Genomic DNA, 21692 nt, shown 5'->3' on the forward strand with positions numbered 1-21692 from the left:
GGCCACCCAGATGGGGCTGGTGGTTCCTCATTTTTGTCCTCATTTTTTTTTGTTTTGGTGTTTTGTTCTCATTTTAAGTTTTTGCATTTTTCTTAAAATGTTGATGTGTCATGTTGTGATTGGTGGGCAGAAAACTCCTGTTTTCTGCCACAACCGTATGGCAGCAGCTCTATATATATATATAAATTATTTTAATCTAGTTTTCTGTTTTCTTTTCTTTTTTGGGTCAAGAAAGATTGGATAATCTAGATATCTCAATATATTTTTAAAAAATTTGTTTTCTCAAATAATTTGGTTTATTCAATAAATAAATAGATTTATATTATTTTTTTTCTTATTTTGGGTCAAGAAAGATTGGATAATCTAGATATCTCAATATATTTTTAAAAAATTTGTTTTCTCAAATAATTTGGTTTATTCAATAAATAAATAGATTTATATTATTTTTTTTCTTAAATAAATGTGTAGTCCAAATTATTTGAGAAAGATAATTTAAAAAGAAGTGTTCGGATACCTAGCAATCCTCCGATCATTAAGGCCCTGTTTGCCAATGGCCCTGGAGTGGTACTGTACAAGGGCCGGTACTGTAGCATTTTTATTTTGTATTGAATTTACAAGTTATGTGAAAAATTATAAGCCTTAAATGTTAAGTGTCATGTTTAAGTTGTACTAAAGCATAAATATAAAATCATATATATATATAATTTATTTAATTAAATAAATCAAATATTAACACATTAATTTTATATTTGATACATCTCAACTTTTTTTTTTCTTTTTTTCTATTGGAATTTATATATAAACTTATTAGGTCAACGCGTTTTTATTAAAAACTCTCTAGGTCAATCGAAATTATAATAAAACTCCCTATTGTTAAAAATTTTTAACAACCGTTGGTCCACTCAAAACTCCCAATTTTATCTGATTAAAATATTAATTTTTTATTAATTTAATTTAAAAAAATTAAATCTAAAAAAATAAATAAATAAAATAAAAAATTGAAGGGTGGCAACCGCCACCCCCAGGTGGTTTGGGGTGGCCCGGCATTGGGGGTTTGAGGCCACCCCAAGCCACCCCATAGGTGGAAAGGGGTGGCTTAGGTGGTTTGGGGTGCCTCGCGGCCACCCCATTGGTGGTTTGGGGTGGCCTCTCCACCCATGGGGTGGCCACAAGCCACCCTAGGGGTGGGCAAACCACCCTTGGGGTGGCTTACGGCTACCCCATAAGGGTTGGGGGGGCGGCCAGGGGTGGCGGTGCCACCCCTGGCTACACTTCAATTTTTTTTTTTTTTTTTTAGATTTAATTTTTTTAATTAAATTAATAAAAAATTAATATTGTAATCAGATAAAATAGAGAGTTTTGAGTGGACTAACGGCTGTTAAAAATTTTTGATGGTAGAGAGTTTATTATAGTTTCGATTGACCCAGAGAGTCAATTTTCGAAAAAAAAAAAATCACTTAAGAAATTTTTAATAAAAGCACGTTGGCCTAAAAAATTTATATCTAAATTCCCTTTTTTTTCTATTTAGCACCCAACTGAGCATATGCAAATGTAAAGTAGTTCTCCTAGCTGCCCATACGAACAATTATATAATCTAGTTTCCTGTTTTCTTTTCTTTTTTGGGTAAGGAAAGATCGGATAATACTAAACATCTAATTTTTTTTTTTCAAATAATCAGATCCATTCAATAAATAAATTTATATATTTTTTGTTTTTCTTAAATGAATATAGAGTGCATATCATTTGAAAAGAGAATTTAAAAAGAATATTGGAAACCTAACAACCCTCCGAAAACGATGGGCGCTCCAAATATAAAAAACTGCAATAAACTCGCACACAGACTCCGACACTACGCCGCATTTATCTGCTCCAAAACAAGCGTTCATGATTAACCCGTCGTTTTCACGACTGTCATTTAGTAGAAGAACGACAATTCAACGTTCATGATGCGCCCGTCGTCCTTGAGAGTCACAAATCCAGTAAACATATCATTACACAGAATGTTAAAATATCTAAAATTTGAGTTATATAAAATATCTAATCCTTATCCACTTCGCCAGTCGTGCACTGATCCTTTTGGTATACAACTGCATCTTCCTCATAAATCTCTCAATCTAGTATCTGTGTGTGAGATCCGTGAGATAGTGGCATCGGTGTGTGTTTGGATACGATGATAAAGTCCGTTCTGCTCCGTTCTTGCTCTTCTCCTCTGCTTCTCGAAGCCAATGATCTTCATCGCACACGACGATCATCCTCGTCAAGATTTGCTTCCACCATAACTTGCTCTTCGAGAGACCACGCTTATATTCCGAAACTCGAGCCCTTTAGCCGATCCAAGTCCGAACGGTTCGTCAAAGAGCCCCCGTTTATCGAAAAGTTCGAGAATGAGCTCTCAGGTATTCTCCAATTTCTCAAAGTTCTTGATACTTTCTGTATGCGTAAGCTGATATTTGTTGCAAATGGTACTTTTTTCTTTGATTTTGTGATGAACCCATGGGAAATCTTTTGTGGATTTGGTGGTTTCTCTTTCTTTGTCTTTTCCTGGGTTCTGGTATATTAGTGATGATTTGTATGGCTGTGTTTGTTGTTTCAGATTATTGTTCAACGATGGAAGGAGATGAATCATATAGCTGTTGGAGAGCGTATTTTGAACTCAAAGATCTTGAAGTAAGTCTTCTTTTTTTTTTTCTCATCTATCTGATTCTTTTAAGAATCATTAGATTAATCAAACCGCATGTTGAGAAAACAGAGAAAAATAACACAGAAAAATTATGAATCTTTGTGCTATATATAATATAGTATATAATCTTTTACTTGTTATAACTTTCTGTGCGTGTAGTTGTTGCTTAAAAAGAAAGTGCAGAAATAAATACTGGACCCTCTTAAAACACTATACAGACTTAAACCTGTGCCAATCCATCGACGTATTCGCACACTTCCCCAGCAAAAAAATAGAATTTTAGAGTTCTAAAATCAATGTGAAGCTGCTCATTTTTCTCGATCATAATGTTAATCAGAGGGTGTCACCGAAAGAAGACGTGGAGAAGCTGATTCGTCAAGCAGGGGGCGTAAAATCTTCAATCGGATGGTTACACGGCATTGCAGCGATCCACAAAGACAAGAACAATGGTGGGTTCAATTCAGCCAAGCCGTTAAATGTGGAGAAAGAAGGCAAGAGACCCTGTCCAGTCCCAGATGGATTGCCGAAATCGCGAGAAGAGCTCGAAGAGGAAGAGCGAGGTAGAATGCCTGATTCGCCTTTCACCCGTCTGCTTAGAACCAAGGGTAGCTTCCCTGCTTGGTATTCCCCCACCCCTGACCATGAAACTGACTGATTAATTTGTGTTGTTGGGGACTGAGCAAGTTTGTGCCCACTGTCTGTAGATATAGTGGTTGTAGATATTATGGGATTTACAAGTGGGTTGTTGTGAGGCTTTTAGATTTGTGACCATGGGAGTTTCTTGTAAAATTGTTGTAAGAAGTGTTAATCTGGTTTTTCCTTTGCCATGATTTACCGCTTAATCGCGTGTGAACCTTTTTTCATAGTAATCTGTATGATATGGGTTTGGATTGGCTAATTCCTCGCTCTTCTTTGCTTTACTAATGTGGTTTTGTTTTGCAAGCATGGCCTTGCATGCAAAACAGCCAGCAGTTATCAGAAAGTTGCAAAAACTCTTATGCAAATACATTAATATATAACTGATCGTTCAATTACTCGAGGCCATCACTAGCCCTGAAAACCTACTTTCAAATCTAACCTCTGAATCTCGTTCTACTTTTTAACATCATTTCTATACGTACAAAAGTGCTCCTGTAACACGATTTCAAGTTTTAAATATGGTTTTTGCTGAAAACAATATTATTTATGGTACTGGGAAGTATATATGCAAACAGGTGGATCGCTAAAATACAAGCTTTTCTTTATCTCTATGCAGCTTTGTTTCTGCCATCTCGCACATGAGAGAATGCTTTGTCCATTGATTTTGCAAGTCAAAAGTATGTTTTAAATAAAATTGTAAACTATGTCTCGTTGGAAAGTTCAATTTTAAAAAATAAAAAGTTTTTAAGTCGAGTTTAAGGTATAAATTGTTAATTGTATTTTTTTTGTTTTTTTTTCTTTATGTGGCAAGTGGAAAATTGAAAATGTAAAAGCATACTTGTTAATGCTTGTATATTTCAAAATAGAAACACGCTTAGGCAGCCTTGTACCTCAAAAATTGATATCCTAATTTTGGAATGCCAATTTGGTAGGCAGTTGGTTAGAAGTAGGACTTGGTCAATTGACAGTTTAGAGCTACGTTTTTCTTGTTTCATCAAGGCATGCACGCCATAATCCAAGCAACACCTTTCTATATTTGTGATTAAGAAATTAGAGGTTCCACCAAATTTTGTGGGTGTCTGAAAGAGCAACCACACTTTCCGGTGCTAAAACTAGAGGCCGGTTTCCACTGCCTCTCAAGTATTGTCGCCTCACCCACCATATAACACCTTCCCTTCTTCAACTCCCCCTTAGCCTTCCTATAAGCAGCCTCGGGCCTACCAAGGTAGTCAGTAATGGCTAACCCTCTAACGAAACAGGCCTTGGGCTGCTTTCTCTTCTTCTCCTCTTTCATCTTCTCTTCTTTGTCAACCTTCTCTTTTGCTTTGTCAGATGCTGAAGCATCCCTAATTGCACGCCGCCAGCTCTTGACGCTCCGGGAGAAGGATGATCTTCCCCACGACTTTGATTTTGAGATCGGCCTTAGCGTGACTTTCGCCAATGAAAGGCTCCGAAAAGCTTATATTGCGCTTCGAGCATTGAAACATGCTATCTATTCTGACCCTTTGAACACCACCGGCAATTGGGCAGGCGCCAATGTGTGTGCTTATAATGGGGTGTTTTGCGCTCCAGCCCTTGACGATCCTAAATTGAGCGTTGTCGCTGGTGTTGATCTTAACCATGCTGACATTGCTGGATACCTTCCTGCTGAGATGGGGCTTTTGACCGATGTTGCACTTTTCCACATCAACTCTAACAGGTTTTGTGGAATCATCCCAAAGACCATGTCAAAGCTCAAACTTATGTTTGAGTTTGATGCCAGCAATAACCGCTTCGTTGGTTCGTTCCCAAGAGTCGTCCTCACATGGGACAACCTTAAGTACTTGGATCTGAGGTACAATGATTTTGAAGGGGAATTGCCTCCAGAACTGTTTGAGAAGGAACTTGATGCGGTGTTCTTGAACAACAACCGGTTCAAATCCACCATCCCCGACACAATAGGCAAATCCACAGCTTCTGTTGTGACCTTCGCAAACAATGACTTCTCCGGTTGCATCCCACATACCATTGGCAACATGAGCAACACCTTGAATGAGATCCTTTTTGTTGGCAACAACCTTAGCGGTTGCTTCCCACCAGAAATTGGATCGCTTGGCAGCCTAACAGTGTTTGATGCCAGCTCTAATGGGTTCGTTGGGTTCTTGCCTAAGGGCTTTTCAGGGCTACAGAAGATTGAGGAATTGGACATTTCACACAACAAGCTAACTGGATTTGTGCCTGAGAATGTTTGCAAATTGCCTAGCTTGGTGAACTTCACCTTCTCTTATAACTACTTCAATGGGGAGGCTCAATCATGTGTGCCATCTCCAAGGGTGCTCAAGGTGTTGGATGACACAAGCAATTGTCTGCCCGGTAGGCCGAAGCAAAAGTCGACCAGGCAATGCTTCCCGGTGGTGAGTCGACCTGTGGATTGCAGCAAGAATTGTGGTAGCTCCTCTTCAAGTGATCCACCGAAGACACCGCCTCCAACTCCAACTCCAAGGCCGCAGCCCCAGCCATCTCCTTCTCCAGCAATGCCTACTCCACCACAGCCAATGCCAGAGCCCCCGCAGTCCCATCCATCTCCTTCTCCAACAGTGCCTACACCATCGCCGCCTAAGTCTACTCCCCCACAACCAATGCCAGAGCCCCCGCAGTCCCAACCATCTCCTTCTCCGACAGTGCCTACTCCATCGCCGCCTAAGTCTACTCCACCACAGCCAATGCCGGAGCCCCCGATGTCAGATCCTCCATCACCGATGGCAACCCCACCAATTGCTGAAGCCCCGACGCCCGAGACTTCCACTCCTTCAAGTCCTCCTAAATCGTCTGCGCCATCTCCGGCTCCACAACCATTTGATGTTCCTGAGCCGTCTCTAGCACCCATACCCGATGACCCATGGGGTAGATCACCTATTGGAATGGCTCACCCACCTCCACCGCCGCGTCACATTGTTCCACCATCACCACCACCAGTTACGCCATCTCCTAAGCCATCTCCTAAGCCACCCATGTCACCACCACCCCCAGTTCACTCTCCTCCACCTCCAGTTCGTTCACCACCACCACCGACGCCAGTCCACTCCCCACCACCTCCAGTCCACTCTCCTCCACCACATGTCCACTCCCCACCACCACCAGTCCACTCTCCTCCACCACTTGTCCACTCCCCACCACCACAAGTACACTCTCCTCCACCACATGTCCACTCCCCACCACCACCTGTCCACTCCCCACCACCATATGTCTTCTCCCCACCACCATCAGTTCACTCTCCTCCACCACCTGGCCACTCCCCACCACCACCAGTCCACTCTCCACCACCACATGTCTTCTCCCCACCACCATCAGTCCACTCTCCTCCACCACCTGGCCACTCCCCACCACCACCAGTCCACTCTCCACCACATGTCCACTCCCCACCACCACCACCAGCCCACTCCCCACCACCACCAGTCCACTCTCCTCCACCACCTGTCCACTCCCCACCACCACCAGTCCACTTTCCTCCACCACCTGTCCACTCCCCACCACCACCAATCCACTCTCCCCCACCACCTGTCCACTCTCCTCCACCACCGGTTCACTCTCCTCCACCACCAGTCCACTCCCCACCCCCTCCCGTCCACTCCCCACCACCTCCTGTTCACTCTCCACCACCACAACCAATCCACTCTCCACCGCCACCACCTGTCCAATCACCACCACCACCAGTCCACTCTCCACCACCACCACCAAGTGCTTCTCCTCCTCCTCCTCCTTCTCCTTCTGACATTGCCCTCCCGCCAACCTTTGGGTTCCAGTACAAATCACCTCCTCCACCAATATTCCCAGGCTACTGATGAGTAACATAATACCATTAACACCTTTACCTTGTTTTGCATTTCGTTTATAGTTTCAGAACGCCACATACACTCACTTTATAAGCTGAGCTTCTCAATTAATGAATAGTAATTTGAGCTTCCATTAGTTTTTTTTTTTTTTTTTTGAAAAAGTTTCACTTTTATTATTTTTGATGTAAATCATGTGTGTATTTAGATGATTCTATTTAAATTGCCGTTATAGCCCTTATTTAACCTACAAAAGTAAGATTGCGGCCCGTGATCAACTCAATTATGATCATATACTAATATGATCAAATTGTAATTAAAGTTAAACCACAACTAAGAAATTAATAAGTTTATCATACTTAAGAATATGTATCATTGTTTTACCTATCAGAAAACTTTAGTAAAGAAAAAAAAGAATTGTTGGAATATATACGTATGGATCAGTGTATAACATTTTTCGGAATTTGATTATTGATATAATATAATTATACCCAATATATTAAGTTTATAATTCAAAGTGATATACCATATATCATATCAAAGCTTTAGAGGGTTTCATGTATTTACTTGAATACTTTTTGTTTTTTCTTCTATTTAATAAGGGAGAAGGAAAAGGGAAAATTTTACTTGAATACTTAAATCGTCTTTTTGATGCCTTTTTTTTTTTTTTTTTTTTTAATAGAAAGATAATTTGAGCATTTCAAATCAAAATTTTACACGTGTACCTCAAGTGTGCAACTTTCTGTCCATTTTAACACCAAAATCTAATAGATTGTGCAATTACAATGACATGTAGTTTGAATAAATCGAATGTCAAAACTGAAGTTGGGAGTTATATTTACAAATGGGTTGTCAATTTGAGAATGTTAAGAGTAATTTCTCCCAAATTTTTAATACATCGTGCGCACCACCATACCATCAATCCACTTGAACCTGACACGTGAATATGAATTACCGCTTTCTATAAAAAAGTTCTCATAGTTTAGATGTAAATAAATTTTATCCTAAAAACAGTGATTATTTTGTTTTTTATTCAAATATGGGAAGGGTGAAATGGGGAGTTACAACAAGATAAAAAATAAAAACACAAATTGTGGGCAATCCAAACAACAACCCAAGTACAACTAGAAAACGTGCTAGAACATAGTAATACAGTAATGAGCAAGAATTTGTCAAATAAATGATTCGGCTTATAAAAGAAATTAAAGCGGCCACAAAGGGACGCAACCAAAGGAAAAGCAAGAAACATTGCAAATGCAAGCACAGCAAAACTGACTAGCGGTCATACCACAACAAACAAAAGCGGCAAACAAGAGTCGGAAGGAAAAGTTTACACCCGAAAAGGAAGTAGAATTAGAGTAGGAAGATAAAATCCAACAAAAGAAAGCAATAGAAAAACATAGAAACACTAAAACACACAACAAAAACCCAAAACACAGCAGTGATGGCGGTGTATATAATTTTATAAGCCACATTATTTTTAAAATGATATAAAAAATATATAAGATAAATTTTTAGCATTACTCTTTTTTTTTTCTTTCTTTTTTCCTTCGTAATTCGACCATACAAAAGCCATTAAAACAGTAAAATTGTATATATATTTTTTTATATTCTTCGTACCAGTCAAGACTATTCATTTAAAATCAACGATCTAAGATAAAATATGAAAAAAGATAAGATAAGATGAAGGAAAAAAAAAGAAGAAGAGCATTCTCTAATATATTTTACTAGACAATGTGAAGTAATCAGGGGCGGACGTATGTTGTAGAGCGACCCTCCAAAAGTTCTTAAAACCTATGTTATTATGGGATTTTAATACATCCTCCCCATTAGTTATGGCACCTTTTGCCAAAGGATTGGACCAGACCCAAAATTTCAAAAAATTATTTTTAAAATTAATCCCAACATTTTTACTTTCTTTATCATATAAATTATTTTTTATTACAATTCAAATAAAAAAATCACAACAAAACAAAATTTTTTATTTTTTATACAAAACATTCTTATCTTTTTTCTCGTATGATATGTTATAGTTCCAATTCACTTTCCTAAGTTCACTCATTTGCCAAACATAGCCATCCCCCCCCCCCCATTGGTTAATTTTCATTCCCCGTTCCAAATATGGCACGTCTTTTCTCCCCTTCCAACGCTAGTTTTTCCTCTTTTGATTTAATTAAGAAAAAAAAAAGGTTTAAAAGAAGATGCGTGAGACGTTTGAACTGACATGCACCGAAACTTGTGCTTAGAGCCTACTCTTACAAGGCCTATCTTTGCAAATTCTGATGAGAAATTTACAAATTATCCCTACAAGTCAATTCACGCAAACAAGAAATTTGTGTTACGTAATACTTAATGGGATAAATTTTAGGTTACGAGGAAGCTTATATCTTAGATTTAAAAGGAATATAGACTTTTTAGATTTTAAGAAAACCTAAAAACTCATTTTCAAACTCAAGGTTTGAAATTAATTTTTAGATTTATTTTATTAATGAGCTTGATGTCTTTAAATAGACAATTACAATGCATAATAAGATAAAAGACTAATTAGAATAAATTACTGATAATACTTATCCTTAATATTTATATTATACTAACTACTCTAACGATAATACTTATCTCTAATATTTAAATTATAATTTTTAATCTAATATTATCTATAAAGATAACATATTATCTCAAGGTATTTTAATCATAAAATACCTCTATTATTATACTCCCTAACAGTGTGGCAGTGGTGATCTTTTCTTCTCACCAATTTTTCTTCCTTGAAATCCCCAACATTATCGGTCCTTTTTAATGCACTTTTGTTTATGAGATTGATGGAGTTTGAAAAATCTAATTTACTCCGATTAACACATGTTTCGGTTGTATAAGTGTTTCACAAAATAGTATGCGGAAATAAATTTGACCTAACAGATAATAATCAACTAAAGACAGATATGCAATGAACATTAAATAACACATATATTTGGTTGGCAGCAAAACTCAGGAAATAAGGATTACAAGAAGTTCACACTTATAAAATCTTTGAAGCTGACACTCTCTTACATAAGGCAAGCGACCCACTTGACTTCTACCGCAGTAGCCATTTCCAGAACATCTGACAGAATCCTTCTATATGATTTCCCTTTACCGGAACTCTGGTTGACTTCAATTGTATACAATCTGTGATACAGGCACAACCTTTTACTCTAAGAGAGACTAACTCTAACGCTCAATATCTTAAACGCTCTCTTAGCACAAACTACTGAACTTTAGATGCAGAATTCATATCACTCCAATTCTATAAAGATGTATTTATAAAATCTACAAAACCCTAAACCTGGACCCACATAAAATACACGTTTTGGACATAAAACATACGGGGTGTCTAGATAGGTTAAGTGCCTATTCGGACAGGGCCTTGTGGAGGATGGAAAAACCAAATTGCTAAAATTGCTGTTCGGATAGGCTATCTTGCTGTCCGAAAAACCTTGGTAGACCAAGCTTGCTTGCTGAAATTGCTGTCCGGACAGGCTATCTTGTTGTCCGAACATCCTTAGCTTGTGAATGGATCTTGGTGCTTTCGAACTTTTGTTTTGATTACCGAACAAAAACTAACAAAGTTTAACCATGATTGAAGAGAGTCAATTTTTTTTTTTTTTTTAAACGAGAGAACAACAACGTCTATAGAAAGAGTCATTATTATTATTATTATTATTATTATTATTTGAAAATCATCAAACTTAAGAATATAAAGCATGCCTCAGCCGACGCAGTTCTTAGCGGTGTTGATGGCCCATTCTAACCGTTATCATCATCATCACGGTAAACGTCTACGAAAGTCCGCCCCCACCCAACAAATCCTAATTCTGCCCCCGGAATACACAATTCCACTTATTCAGACCCACTCCTCCACACCATAGGATACTTTTAAAAGTCTGACTGACGTAGAGAAATGACCATAAAGACTTTGAGAGTTTTTACGTTTTTAACATTACAGTCGACAATGTGTGATTTTGCGAACAGCAAATTGTTCGCACTTCGCAGCGATTGAAACGACATCGTTTCTCTGACTTGGTTTTCACGTTAGATAGAATACCGATTACAGGACTTAACGAAGGAAGTCGATCTCTTCCCATTTCCGACTTGAAGAGCCCCCAACTGAAAAACCCAAGAAAAAAAGAAAATAAACCAAAAAAATTCAAACACAGCTTCCATTTTCAGAAATTGCGAAATGGAGGAAGAAAACAAACATTCGCCCAAGGATGAGAAAGAGACAGAGCAAGAGCCACTAAAAGCAAACGCAAAAGAAGAAGCAAAATCAGAAGCAGCACAAGCACCGAAGAGCGGCTGGGGCGGTTGGGGTTTCTCTCCTCTCTCCGTTCTCTCAGATCTCCAAAAAGCAGCCGAAGAAATCTCTCGCAATGTACGCATTCTCCTTCTCACATTTCCTATCTCTTCTTTTTTTATTTTTCAAATGACAGATTAGCTCCTGTTTTCATTTGTTTCTATTTTGGCATATCAGGGTTAATTGGGGAAATGGTTCAATTATCAGATCCAGTTTTGGTTGGGTTGGACATTGCTTCGTTTTTATCAATCTGATTAGTTTACTCTCATTGTTCTGCTCAAGTTTAGGTTCTGTTGTTGTCGTGGATAATGTCATGACAGATTTCCATTACTTCAATTGAATGTTTTGGACTTTTTTCTCATTGGTAAAGCACGAGAATCGATGGTTATGTTTATGTAATTTTCGATGTCCGATTGACAGAGTAGATTACCTATCGATTCAACCATTCCCAGTTTGTGGATTTGTAGTTTCACTTCTTAAGGAGGAGATTGAGGTTTCCTTGTGACCGAGATTTGAAATGGTTTCCTGAAGATCTCATATTATGGCCAATGAGCTTTTGTAATGAGGTCATGGATTCAAAACCTATTGGCTGCATAACTTGCCAATAAAAAAAGATCTCATATAGTGCCCGAACGCTTTGAGAGTAATGAGGCCATTGTGAATATTAAACAAAATTATGAACATTATCAGTTTAGGTAATGAGAAAGTCCATAGACGGTTTGGGTTTCTTACTCTTAATATCTTTCTAGAATCATCATCTAAACGTTCTTGGTAATTTCTCAAGTAGACACCTGGATTTTGGATTGTTGTATGCCAAATGATTTTAAAACCTCATATATGTTGCTATCCACGCACATGTGAGCTTTGAATAGTGGAATGTTATTACTCGAAGTATGTCCAGATTGATGTGGGCTTGAGCTTCTATGCTAAAGCTTAGAACGGGCTCACTTGAGAGATTTGAGATTAATTCACTCTTGGAGAGTAGGGATTTTTTTTTTCTTTTTTTTTACTACAAGAAAGTTTGACACAGTTGAGCTCCCCTTAATGAATTGGCTTCAGAAGGAAAGATGAAAATTTTCTGCCTTAGCTTTATAAAGTCTCTTTGGATTGAGAGGGTTTCATGGAAACTTGCTGGGCCCAGTAGTCTTTTTTACTTTATTAGATATGCTGCCAATCATTGCTCAAAAAATATAACTTGCTCAAGCTATGAACTTGATTGTATTATTTTCTTATTCTTCCATGTCAACATCCTGCAGTTTGCTGTTCAGTTTCCTTGATATGTTTTTAGATTAGGGGAAAAGGGTTGTGAAAGTATTACTTGCTCAAACATTGCACTTATTGGTTCTGTATTATGTATGTTTAACATGCAGTACTTTGTCGTTCAGTGTCCTTTGGTAAAATATTTGCAGTTTTGCTGAGCAGTGCCTTTTGGATGCAGGCTGCTGCAGTTGCTCAGACAGCAGCAAAGAGCATGACAGACATGCAAAACACTGAAGTGGACGCAGAACCTTCTAAGAATGAGAGAGAGGTAGAAGACTCTGCAGATGAAAGGGAAAGTGGAGATGAAAAGGACAAGCTACGGAAGTCTGCTCTAGATAAATTGGAGAAAGTTAGTGAGGAGTCAATACTTGGCCAGGCAAGTCATAAATAAGAGTTGAAAATTCTTGTTTGTATTGTGAACTCTAACGCTTTTTTTGCTTTCCATTGAGTGTTTTACTGAATAATCTTACTGAGTGAGGAAGAACTTCTCTTGGGCATGCTTACACTGAGGATGTAATCTGCAGCACTTTTCTGTTGTTTTTCTATTCCTTTTTTTTTTTTGATAAGTAATTGAAATATCATTAAAAGCAAAAGGCGCAACTCGGATACATAGGAAATATACAAGAAAAATGCCTAGTTAGAATTAAGCTAAGCACCAAAGGAATTTTTTTTGTTTTGTTGCTTCAGTATCATTTTTCCATTGTACTTATCAAAAATCATTTTTCCATTGCACTGAATGTTCTTTGAAGTTATAGTTGGCGTTAATGCAGCTTTTGCATGTTCACCTCTAGCTTTATTCATATGTACTGTGAATTACTTTTTAAAATATCCCAAAGGTACTGATTGAGGCATTTTTTTTTTAATTTAAAAAATGATTCATAATAAAAATGCTTATCTTCTAGTTTTAGTCTAATTTAGTTGCACTGTTTCAACATGTTCTTGAACTGATGCATGTATTATTCTGATACTTTTTATTCCGTTTCATTAAGAATAGATTATTTCAGTTTTTATTTATTTTTAAATATTTGCAGGGTTTGAAGGTTCTTGATAATTCTGTCGAGAATTTGGCTTCTGGAGCATGGAATGCATTAGGAAGTGCATGGAGAGGGGGTACAGATTTGGTTCAAAAGTATGTTCCATTGAAGTTGAATCTGTAGTTAATAAAACCATCGATAAATTATTGCTTTTGGATAAAAAGCAACAAAAGGTCATTTTGTAATCAGTTATATGGTTATGTTCTGGATTCTTTTTAGCACTTGAGAGAAGCTTGTTAGCCAGAAAGTTGCTTGAATTTTTACATAACCTAACTTATGGATTAATATTTTGGACCTGGAAAAATTAACTTGTGGGGACCGCCCAGGTTGGAAGATATTTATCTTTGAATTTATCAGACATTTGTTTTGGTGTTGCATATATAAGCAACATGGTCAATTCATTGTCTTTTATGTTCATTTTCCACTTCAATATTTCCAAAATAAATTTTGTGAAAGAAGATGGTAAAATTTTTGGGAGGTAAAAAATCTAAACTTGTATAATTTGTAGAAGATTATAGGTGAATATGAGTGTTTGTATCACTTGGGACTTGGGAGGTCTTATTTTTAATAAAATAACACTTTTGGGGGTTGGGGGGGGGGGGGGGGGGGGGGGGGGGAGCAAGTAACATATTATGTAGCGGCCAAATAGAAAATCAGTAACCTATAAAAGGAGTTTCAAATCTTTGGGGTGCCATGGCCCCCCTGCAAGGCCATATATACTTCCCTCCCTGTTCAGTATAATAGGCTTATGCTTTTAACTTTATGAGAAAATAGCTTGCACCATGAATATTTTTGATGATTTTTGAGTGTTTTTAGTCATTAACTAAATTTATGCACTGGTAGAATGATTTCTATGGTTCATGCTGTTTGAAACTCATCACATATGTTGTCTGGATAATGGCCACTATCTTAAGAAGGTAACTGTTGATGGTATCATAGAAAGATAGAATTCTATATGGGGCATTTGATGATTAGGTTAGAGGTATCTGAAGGAGGAAAGAAAGGAAGTTGTGGGAACCATAAGTCAACAGTCAACTTGTGTTAAAAAGAAAGCTGATGATAGTTTTTTTTTTTCCCTCTAAGATAAGCATGTCATGGTCATATGGGGTGTTTATCCTTTCCCTGTCTTCGTCTGTGCATTTGGAAGATGTAGAAATGTAAAATGGAACTTCTAAGGTTATTGATTTTGCACGATAATGCGAGAAGATGTTATATTGGAAATCTGGTTTCTGTGGGAACTCTTTTTAAGCAATGAAGTTGGATCTTCTGCTGTTTAGTCTCTAGATGCTTTTGAATTTTTTTAGTTCCATTTGTGTTACATACCTTGGGTGTATTCTTGGTCTCCATTGTTATATTTTTCTAATATATTCCATTCATTTAAAAGCTGGAAGAAGGAAAAATGAAAACCCTTGGAGTAGTTCAACTCTATTAGACTTTTATGATAATAAATTCTGCTTGGACGTAAAGGTACCTTGTTTTGCATTTGATTTCACTTTTACCAATTTCTAAGTTCAGCTATATATTGAAAAGCTTCAATCTCCTATTTTGTCCACCACAACCCCATATTTCAGTTAATTGCATGGGTTGAATGTTTTATGTTCTTCAGGATCGAGCATTCTGCTGTGAACCTCGCAGAATCTATTCAGCAAGGTGGTTTACCAGCAGCTGGTTCGGTTGCGCCATCCATATTAGAGGTTTGCATGCGTGATGACCCATATTGCCTTGCTTATCAATCTTTCCAACTTGCTTATTCCCCATCTTCATGCTACAGACTGGAAAGGCTTTTACGGCAAAAGGAATGCATGTGCTTGAACTTGTAGGAAAGGAGACCATGGATCTACTGATTACAGAGACTGGTATCGAAGTTGAGAAGAATTCGAAAGATGCTGAACAACAAACTGAGGACGATCAGTTGTATGAGGAAGTGACATTTGATCGATGCTTCTATATTTATGGAGGTCCAGAACAGTTGGAGGTCACCTTCTTATCTTTGAAGATGAATTTTGATAGTTAAGATAATAGTTTCATTGGAATTGTTAAACTCATACTGGCAGGAGCTGGAGGCGTTGTCCAACCACTATGGCCTGTTATTTAACCGAAGAAAAGGAAAATTATCATTGGAACAGAAATCTGCATTTGATGGAAAGCTAAAAGAGGTCCAACAAATTTTCAGTTTGAGTACTGAAATGGATGGAACTGGTGTAGAGACAGACAAAGGAAAAAAAATAGAGACTGCGGCTGAGGGAAATGGTGACGAGATGAAGAATTTACACAACACAAGTGTTAGCAAGGCTGCTGATATGGCTGCAGGGTAAATTTGTTTAGAAATTTTGATATACTCAAATATCAAAATATTGTAGCTGTAGGATGCGTTTCTCTGCACTGTTGTGTGTGTTAGTTATACTTGTCTTGCTTCAGCTTGCACTTATATTCGGTTTTTCATTTAGTTCTAATTATCTAATTTTTGAATCTCTGTAGCTGATATTATTGCATGTCTTAGTTAATGTTGCTTTATGCAATGCTCTAGGTTTCTTGTTTATTCTTCATTGTCTTCTTTTTTCAAGTTTTACATTTTGTACAAACACAGAGCCGGGATCATTATACCAGGTTTAGATCTAGCTGATTCTAAACCACCAAATGATTTTTTGTGGGAGACGTTTTTTGTTAAGCCCATTTTTGGAATATGTGATCATTATATGTCTGTTACACTTGGTAAATATTAAGGTATTTGAAATCCTAGCTGTCCTATTCATATAATACTCAGAATATAACTTTTTGTTTAAAAAGACATTTGAGCCTATTGATTGAATCTGGACCAACATCACATTGATTTGATATTTGGTGTGGATGCCACAATAGGTGGAATCTGTAGTCAAATGGTGGGGTTGGGGAAAGGTGAATACTACAGAAGTCACAGGACGCAAGAATGGCTAGTTCTACACTGATAGTTATCCAATCCTGTGTGTTATATAAGAGAACTGTAGTGCATGTGGTTTTCTGTCCAGTAATATTGGTGATACCAGCTGGGTTGATGTCAATGAAAATCACCATGATCTCCTGACTTTTTACACTCTGCTGCAATTGTTACATTCCTAGTATTTTGCAGGTTTACAAGTGCATTAGCTGGATTAGCCGTTAATGATATGATCCAAAGGACTGCTGGCAGACTAGAGTCTCTCCACTCAGAGGGGGTTCATGTATGGAGTTATTAGGGATATTATTAGAAACATCTGAACCAGATTTTTCATTGTCTACCTCACTTCTTTAAGTTTTATTGTGGGTAATTAGAAATTGAAATAATTAATTTTGCAGAGACTCTCAGAAATGTGCTGTTTTGCGGTGTCTCAACTGTTGATGCTTGGTAAATCCATCATTTCTAATGCTAACAAGGTTCAGGATGAAGATGCTGATGAGAACGTTGTGAATATTGACTGGCCTGAGGATTCTATTGAAAAAGCTAAGATAATCAGAGCGAAGGCACAGTCAATGACAGGATATGTGGAAGCTGTTTCCAACAGCTTTATTACAGGTTTGATGTCTGGCACTCCATCTCTGTAGTTGTAACTTTTTTATTGACATTGTTTTCATATTGAGTGAAGCAATTTTTTTTTTCCTGATACAATTTTTGGTTGAAAGAGAAAAAAAAATCACCTTGATCATTAAAGTCATAAATTCTTGTTTCATATTAATGGAAGTGGCAGAGTTTACTCATTCAAAACTTCTTTGCTCAATATAACGAGAAGTGATTTCAAAAATCCTAACAAATTCTGTGTAGAAGTACAATATCTACCAAGCAAAATCAGTTTCTGCTAAACAAAAAGTTTTGTGATTAAAAAGACGTCACTACTTCAAATACCAAATAATTGAAGGCCATGAAGGATTGTCATAAATAATAAATTTTGTATATCAAATATTAGAATACGATTAACTTGTGATTCTGGTTTATTATAACATAATAAAAAATCTGAAGAGAATGATTTTATGTACTTTGACAAAAAGATTTGTTGTCATTTATAATTAAACAATGGACTCCAATGTTAAATAGGGGAGGCTTGTCTTAGGGCTAAGCTGGCAATTTTTGATACAACTTGTCAACATAACACAAACACGACACAAAATTAGCGGGTTAGGGTTTAGTGTAATAAAAGATTTGGGTCAAACTGGGTTGACTTGATTAAACACGATTAATAAACAGGTCATTCTCCAGTCAGCCTGCTTAACCCGCAATTGACCCGTATAAATTTAAATCAAGTTGATTCGGTTGGTAAGCCCACAGAAGGCAAAAAGAAGTTGGTGTTGGGGAATAAAGAATTGGGCTTAAAAGATATGGACTGAAAGGTTGTTGGGGTTTATGGGTTGGACAGGTGTTATAAGCCCAAAGGGGCGGAAGGGTCAAAGTCCATAAGAGAAAAGGAACACCTTGTGTTTTCCAGTAAGGCTAAGGTGATGGTAAGCTCTGAAAACAAGTCACTATTGATGATACGAGAAGAGGTTTATCTGTTATGGGGGGCAATGTATCAGAGGCGGTTTCAACCAATAGTCAAGGAGAATTGGAAAGTGAAAGGAGAAAGGGCAGGGTCAAGCAAGGCTAGTAAGAATGACATTTCTCCGGTAGCTTCTAGGAAAGTAGTTGCGAGTGATGAAGTAGCAAAGGAAGGGGTTATTGGGGGGTCGATGACAGCTTTGAAGTGATTGGGAATTGTTGCCCGAGCATCTGGGTCTTGCACAGATAAGATCGAAGGGTTTTTTTGGTAGCGGAAGGGAAGGAATTGATGCTGAAATTCTGGTAAGCTTGGAAGTTGTTAAGAAGATGTCGAAAGAAACAGTTTCAATGTTTGGGTGTTGCATGGACAAGAATGAAGAACTATTTGGTAACGGTGGGGAGGGATGTGATGCTGAAATTTCGGTAAGCTCAGCAGTTCTCTAAAAGAGATCGAAACGTACAACGATAATGTCTTGGTGTTGCACAAACAAGAACGAAGTTTTGTTTGAGGTGGTTGGAGGAGTGTAGTTTGGTGATACAGAAGGAGGGCGGTTTGGTGATATAGTGGTGAAACTTGGGTGGTGGTCTGAGATATATCAGTGAAAGGGATGGTTTAGGTTCTTGGAGAGTGTTTTAGAGCAAAGGTTCGAATCTGATTTGGGCAAATCTAAATTTGTATAAGGTAGTAGGTGGCCAACTGAGTACAGGATCCATCTTGAACTAGGTCCTAGGAACTTTCTGAAACTTTTGGAGAATGGGATGGGGGAAAAGGGTTTTGGGGTTGATAAAGGTAGGTTCTATTGTGGAGATGTGTTTGATCCATCTTTGGTCGTGGTGACCTGTACAGATGAGGAGAGTAAGGGAAGAGAGATGCTCGATATTCACCCTTTTACTGCAGTCGGGAAACAAGGAGGGGTCTTATTTAATGTCTTCAGATTGGATGATTGAGAGGGTGACTTTTTTATTATTTATTTCATGTGGCTGGATTGTCATCTGAAGGTTTTACGGATCAACTGATGGCTTTGTTCCCTATAATTGAAGCTAGTTGGCATCAAAGTGATGTGAGTAGTAGTTGGCATCAGGTAATAGAGGAAACCGTGAATTAAAGGGATTAATATGTTCAGTGAATTATGATGTCAAGGGAGGTCAGTCTCATAAAGTGACAGGGAAGGGGAGGGGTGGAAAGTTTTCATTATGAAACTTAAGATTATATCATGGAATGTGAATGGACCAAATGATAAGGAGAAAGGGATCGAGATTAGAGAGCTTCTAAAGGAGTGGAAAGCAGATATTGTTTGTTTTCAAGAGACAAAAGTGGACGTTATTACTAGGGATGTGGTTCATAGTTTTTGGGGTTGTCATCACGTGGATTGGTTTTATTTGGGTTTGAGAGGGGCGTAAAGAGGTATTTTATTAATATGGGATAGGCAGGTTCTTTCAGATGCGTTATTGAGAATTTTGAATGGGCATTTGCAGGTATGTATGGTCCAAATAATGATGTGGAAAGAAGATGTCTTTAAGATGAGTTGGTGGGAGATGTTGTGATGTATTTAGTGTAGTCTGGTATGTTTGTGAAAGATCAGGCGATTCAAGACAGTCACAAGTGACGTTGGAATTTTCAGAATTCATTTTTGTTCAGGGCTCATGGATTACTTGGTCTATTAATCGATATTCTGAAACATGGCATAGAATTGATAGGTTTCTACTATCTTTGAAGTGGGAAGAATAATTTTCGAATGCATCTCAAAAATGCCTTCGTAGAATCTTGTCAGATCACTTTCTGTTGATGCTGGATTGTGGTGTAGGGAGCAGGGGTAGTAGGTATTTTAAGTTTAAGAATATATGGCTGAAATCGCAGGGTTTTGCAGAGCAGGTAAAAACTTGGTGGGGGTCCTATAATTATCATGGTTTTCCTAGTTATGTGTTAGCACAAAAATTGAAAGCATTGAGATCGAATTTGAAAAATGGAATGAGGAGATCTTTGGTAATGTAGGGGAGTGGAAGAAGGAGATGGTGGATGCTCTGTGAGCTGGATACGATTGCAGAGGAAAGATCATTGGCTAAAGATGAAAAGTTGAGGAAGGAAGATATTTCAAGAGAGTTGGAGCGGAGTATTCTTCGTGAAGAAGTGAGTTGGAGATAGAAGTTGAGGGCCCTTTGGTTGAGAGAGGGAGAGATACCAATATTTTCATCTTTTGGCAAATTCGCATAGAAGAAACAACTCGGTGGAGTCTCGAGTTGTAAATGGGAACAAGATGTTTGATTCCGTAGAAAATAAAGGAACATATTGTGGGCTTCTATACATGGTTGTACTCTGAACAATATAATTGGAGTCTAAATTGGGCTGGCTTTCATTCCTTTCAATAGATGTGGAGAAGAGAAATTAGATAGAAAGAGAATTTGAAGAGAGTGAAAGTGTTAAGAGGTGGTGAGAAATTTTAATGGAGATAAGGCTCTAGAACCTGATGGGTTTTCTATGGCTTTTTTCTAGAAGTATTGGGAGGTATTAAAAGAAGACATTATGACAGTTTTCAAGGAATTTCATAGTTGAGGGAAGTTTGAGAAGAGTTTCAATGCCTACTTTTGCGTCTCTTATCCCTAGGAAAGCTGGGGTGGTGGAAATAAAAAATTCCATCCTATTAGAGTTTAGTGGGTGATGTGTATAAAATTATTTCTAAGGTCCTGGCGAACATATTGAAATCGGTATTGGAAAAGATTGTCTCAAGCTCTTAGAATGCTTTTATCAGGGGATGTTTGGATTGTTGGATTTGATCTAGGTAACTCTTTTTCATCGTTTTACGCTAGGCTTCTAATATTGTGGGATTTCCAATACAATACCACATATTGAGCAAGATGGTTATATAACTCATACTTAGTAGAGCCTAGCGAGTCTTTCATGCTTTTGATAGTATTTGACATTTGAATTTGAATGCATTGTGCAGGCATTTCTGATGTAGCTGAAGCTTATTTAGCAGCCATAAAGGGCGCCAGTGCCGAATCGCATGAAGTTCTTCCACAAACTTCAGTCCAGGAAAAAGCCAGTGCCTTGTCTGAACATCTGCGTGCAGATCAGACAACAGCTCTGTGCAAAATCCAGGATGGGATCCAATACTTGTCTTGTGTAGTCCTTTCAACCTCTATGCCTTCTGCTTGAAAACGTGCCTTGTTTCATTAGTTCTATTGTAAATAGTTGCAGTTTAGAGTGGGTTTGACCCCCTGATCTCATTTAAAAGTTTATGCTACAACATTGATATTTAAGTTATTCAAGAATAGAAAGATATATTCTCTCTGTATCACCACTAGTCTTCAGCTCGTTTGTGACTTACATTTTATTTTCAATTCGAACTAGAAACAAATGACAAAAAAGTAAATGGAACAATGAGGAGAAGAATTTTTTTTATTATTATTAAGCATGGATTTGAGAGCTTGCAGAAGCACTCCCGCAGTAGAAGTTTAA

General features: G+C 37.7%; 3 protein-coding genes across 3 annotated transcripts; all 3 read left to right on the forward strand.

Moving 5' to 3' along the window:
- The first annotated feature begins 2051 nt into the window (after window positions 1-2051).
- Window positions 2052-3578, forward strand: MEE14 (maternal effect embryo arrest 14). The gene is made up of 3 exons (XM_059603476.2): window positions 2052-2396; window positions 2594-2667; window positions 3018-3578. The coding sequence occupies exons 1-3, from the start codon at window positions 2171-2173 to the stop codon at window positions 3333-3335; spliced, it is 618 nt and encodes a 205-aa protein (XP_059459459.2). The 5' UTR covers window positions 2052-2170; the 3' UTR covers window positions 3336-3578.
- Window positions 3579-4280: 702 nt separating this feature from the next.
- On the forward strand, window positions 4281-7230 carry LOC132166527 (Leucine-rich repeat (LRR) family protein). Its single transcript, XM_059577358.2, has one exon. The coding sequence runs from the start codon at window positions 4555-4557 to the stop codon at window positions 7138-7140; it is 2586 nt and encodes an 861-aa protein (XP_059433341.2). The 5' UTR covers window positions 4281-4554; the 3' UTR covers window positions 7141-7230.
- Window positions 7231-11229: 3999 nt separating this feature from the next.
- LOC132181827 (BAT2 domain protein) lies at window positions 11230-21638 on the forward strand. Its single transcript, XM_059595059.2, has 9 exons — window positions 11230-11536; window positions 12897-13094; window positions 13750-13847; window positions 15359-15446; window positions 15524-15727; window positions 15807-16063; window positions 16859-16949; window positions 17065-17281; window positions 21178-21638. The coding sequence occupies exons 1-9, from the start codon at window positions 11345-11347 to the stop codon at window positions 21387-21389; spliced, it is 1557 nt and encodes a 518-aa protein (XP_059451042.2). The 5' UTR covers window positions 11230-11344; the 3' UTR covers window positions 21390-21638.
- Window positions 21639-21692: the final 54 nt, after the last annotated feature.

This window comes from Corylus avellana, chromosome 2, assembly GCF_965113065.1.
Source record: "Corylus avellana chromosome 2, dhCorAvel1.hap1.2, whole genome shotgun sequence".
Lineage (NCBI taxonomy): Eukaryota > Viridiplantae > Streptophyta > Magnoliopsida > Fagales > Betulaceae > Corylus > Corylus avellana.

Bases quoted from the DNA above. Each gene is read 5' to 3' on its own strand.
- MEE14 (XM_059603476.2), top strand. From the start codon at position 2,171: ATGATAAAGTCCGTTCTGCTCCGTTCTTGCTCTTCTCCTCTGCTTCTC. The intron at 2,397-2,593 runs GTATTCTCCAAT...TTGTTGTTTCAG, and splicing joins GTTCGAGAATGAGCTCTCAG to ATTATTGTTCAACGATGGAA. The intron at 2,668-3,017 runs GTAAGTCTTCTT...AATGTTAATCAG, and splicing joins TTGAACTCAAAGATCTTGAA to AGGGTGTCACCGAAAGAAGA.
- LOC132166527 (XM_059577358.2), top strand. From the start codon at position 4,555: ATGGCTAACCCTCTAACGAAACAGGCCTTGGGCTGCTTTCTCTTCTTC.
- LOC132181827 (XM_059595059.2), top strand. From the start codon at position 11,345: ATGGAGGAAGAAAACAAACATTCGCCCAAGGATGAGAAAGAGACAGAG. The intron at 13,848-15,358 runs GTATGTTCCATT...TATGTTCTTCAG, and splicing joins GGTACAGATTTGGTTCAAAA to GATCGAGCATTCTGCTGTGA. The intron at 15,447-15,523 runs GTTTGCATGCGT...TTCATGCTACAG, and splicing joins TTGCGCCATCCATATTAGAG to ACTGGAAAGGCTTTTACGGC.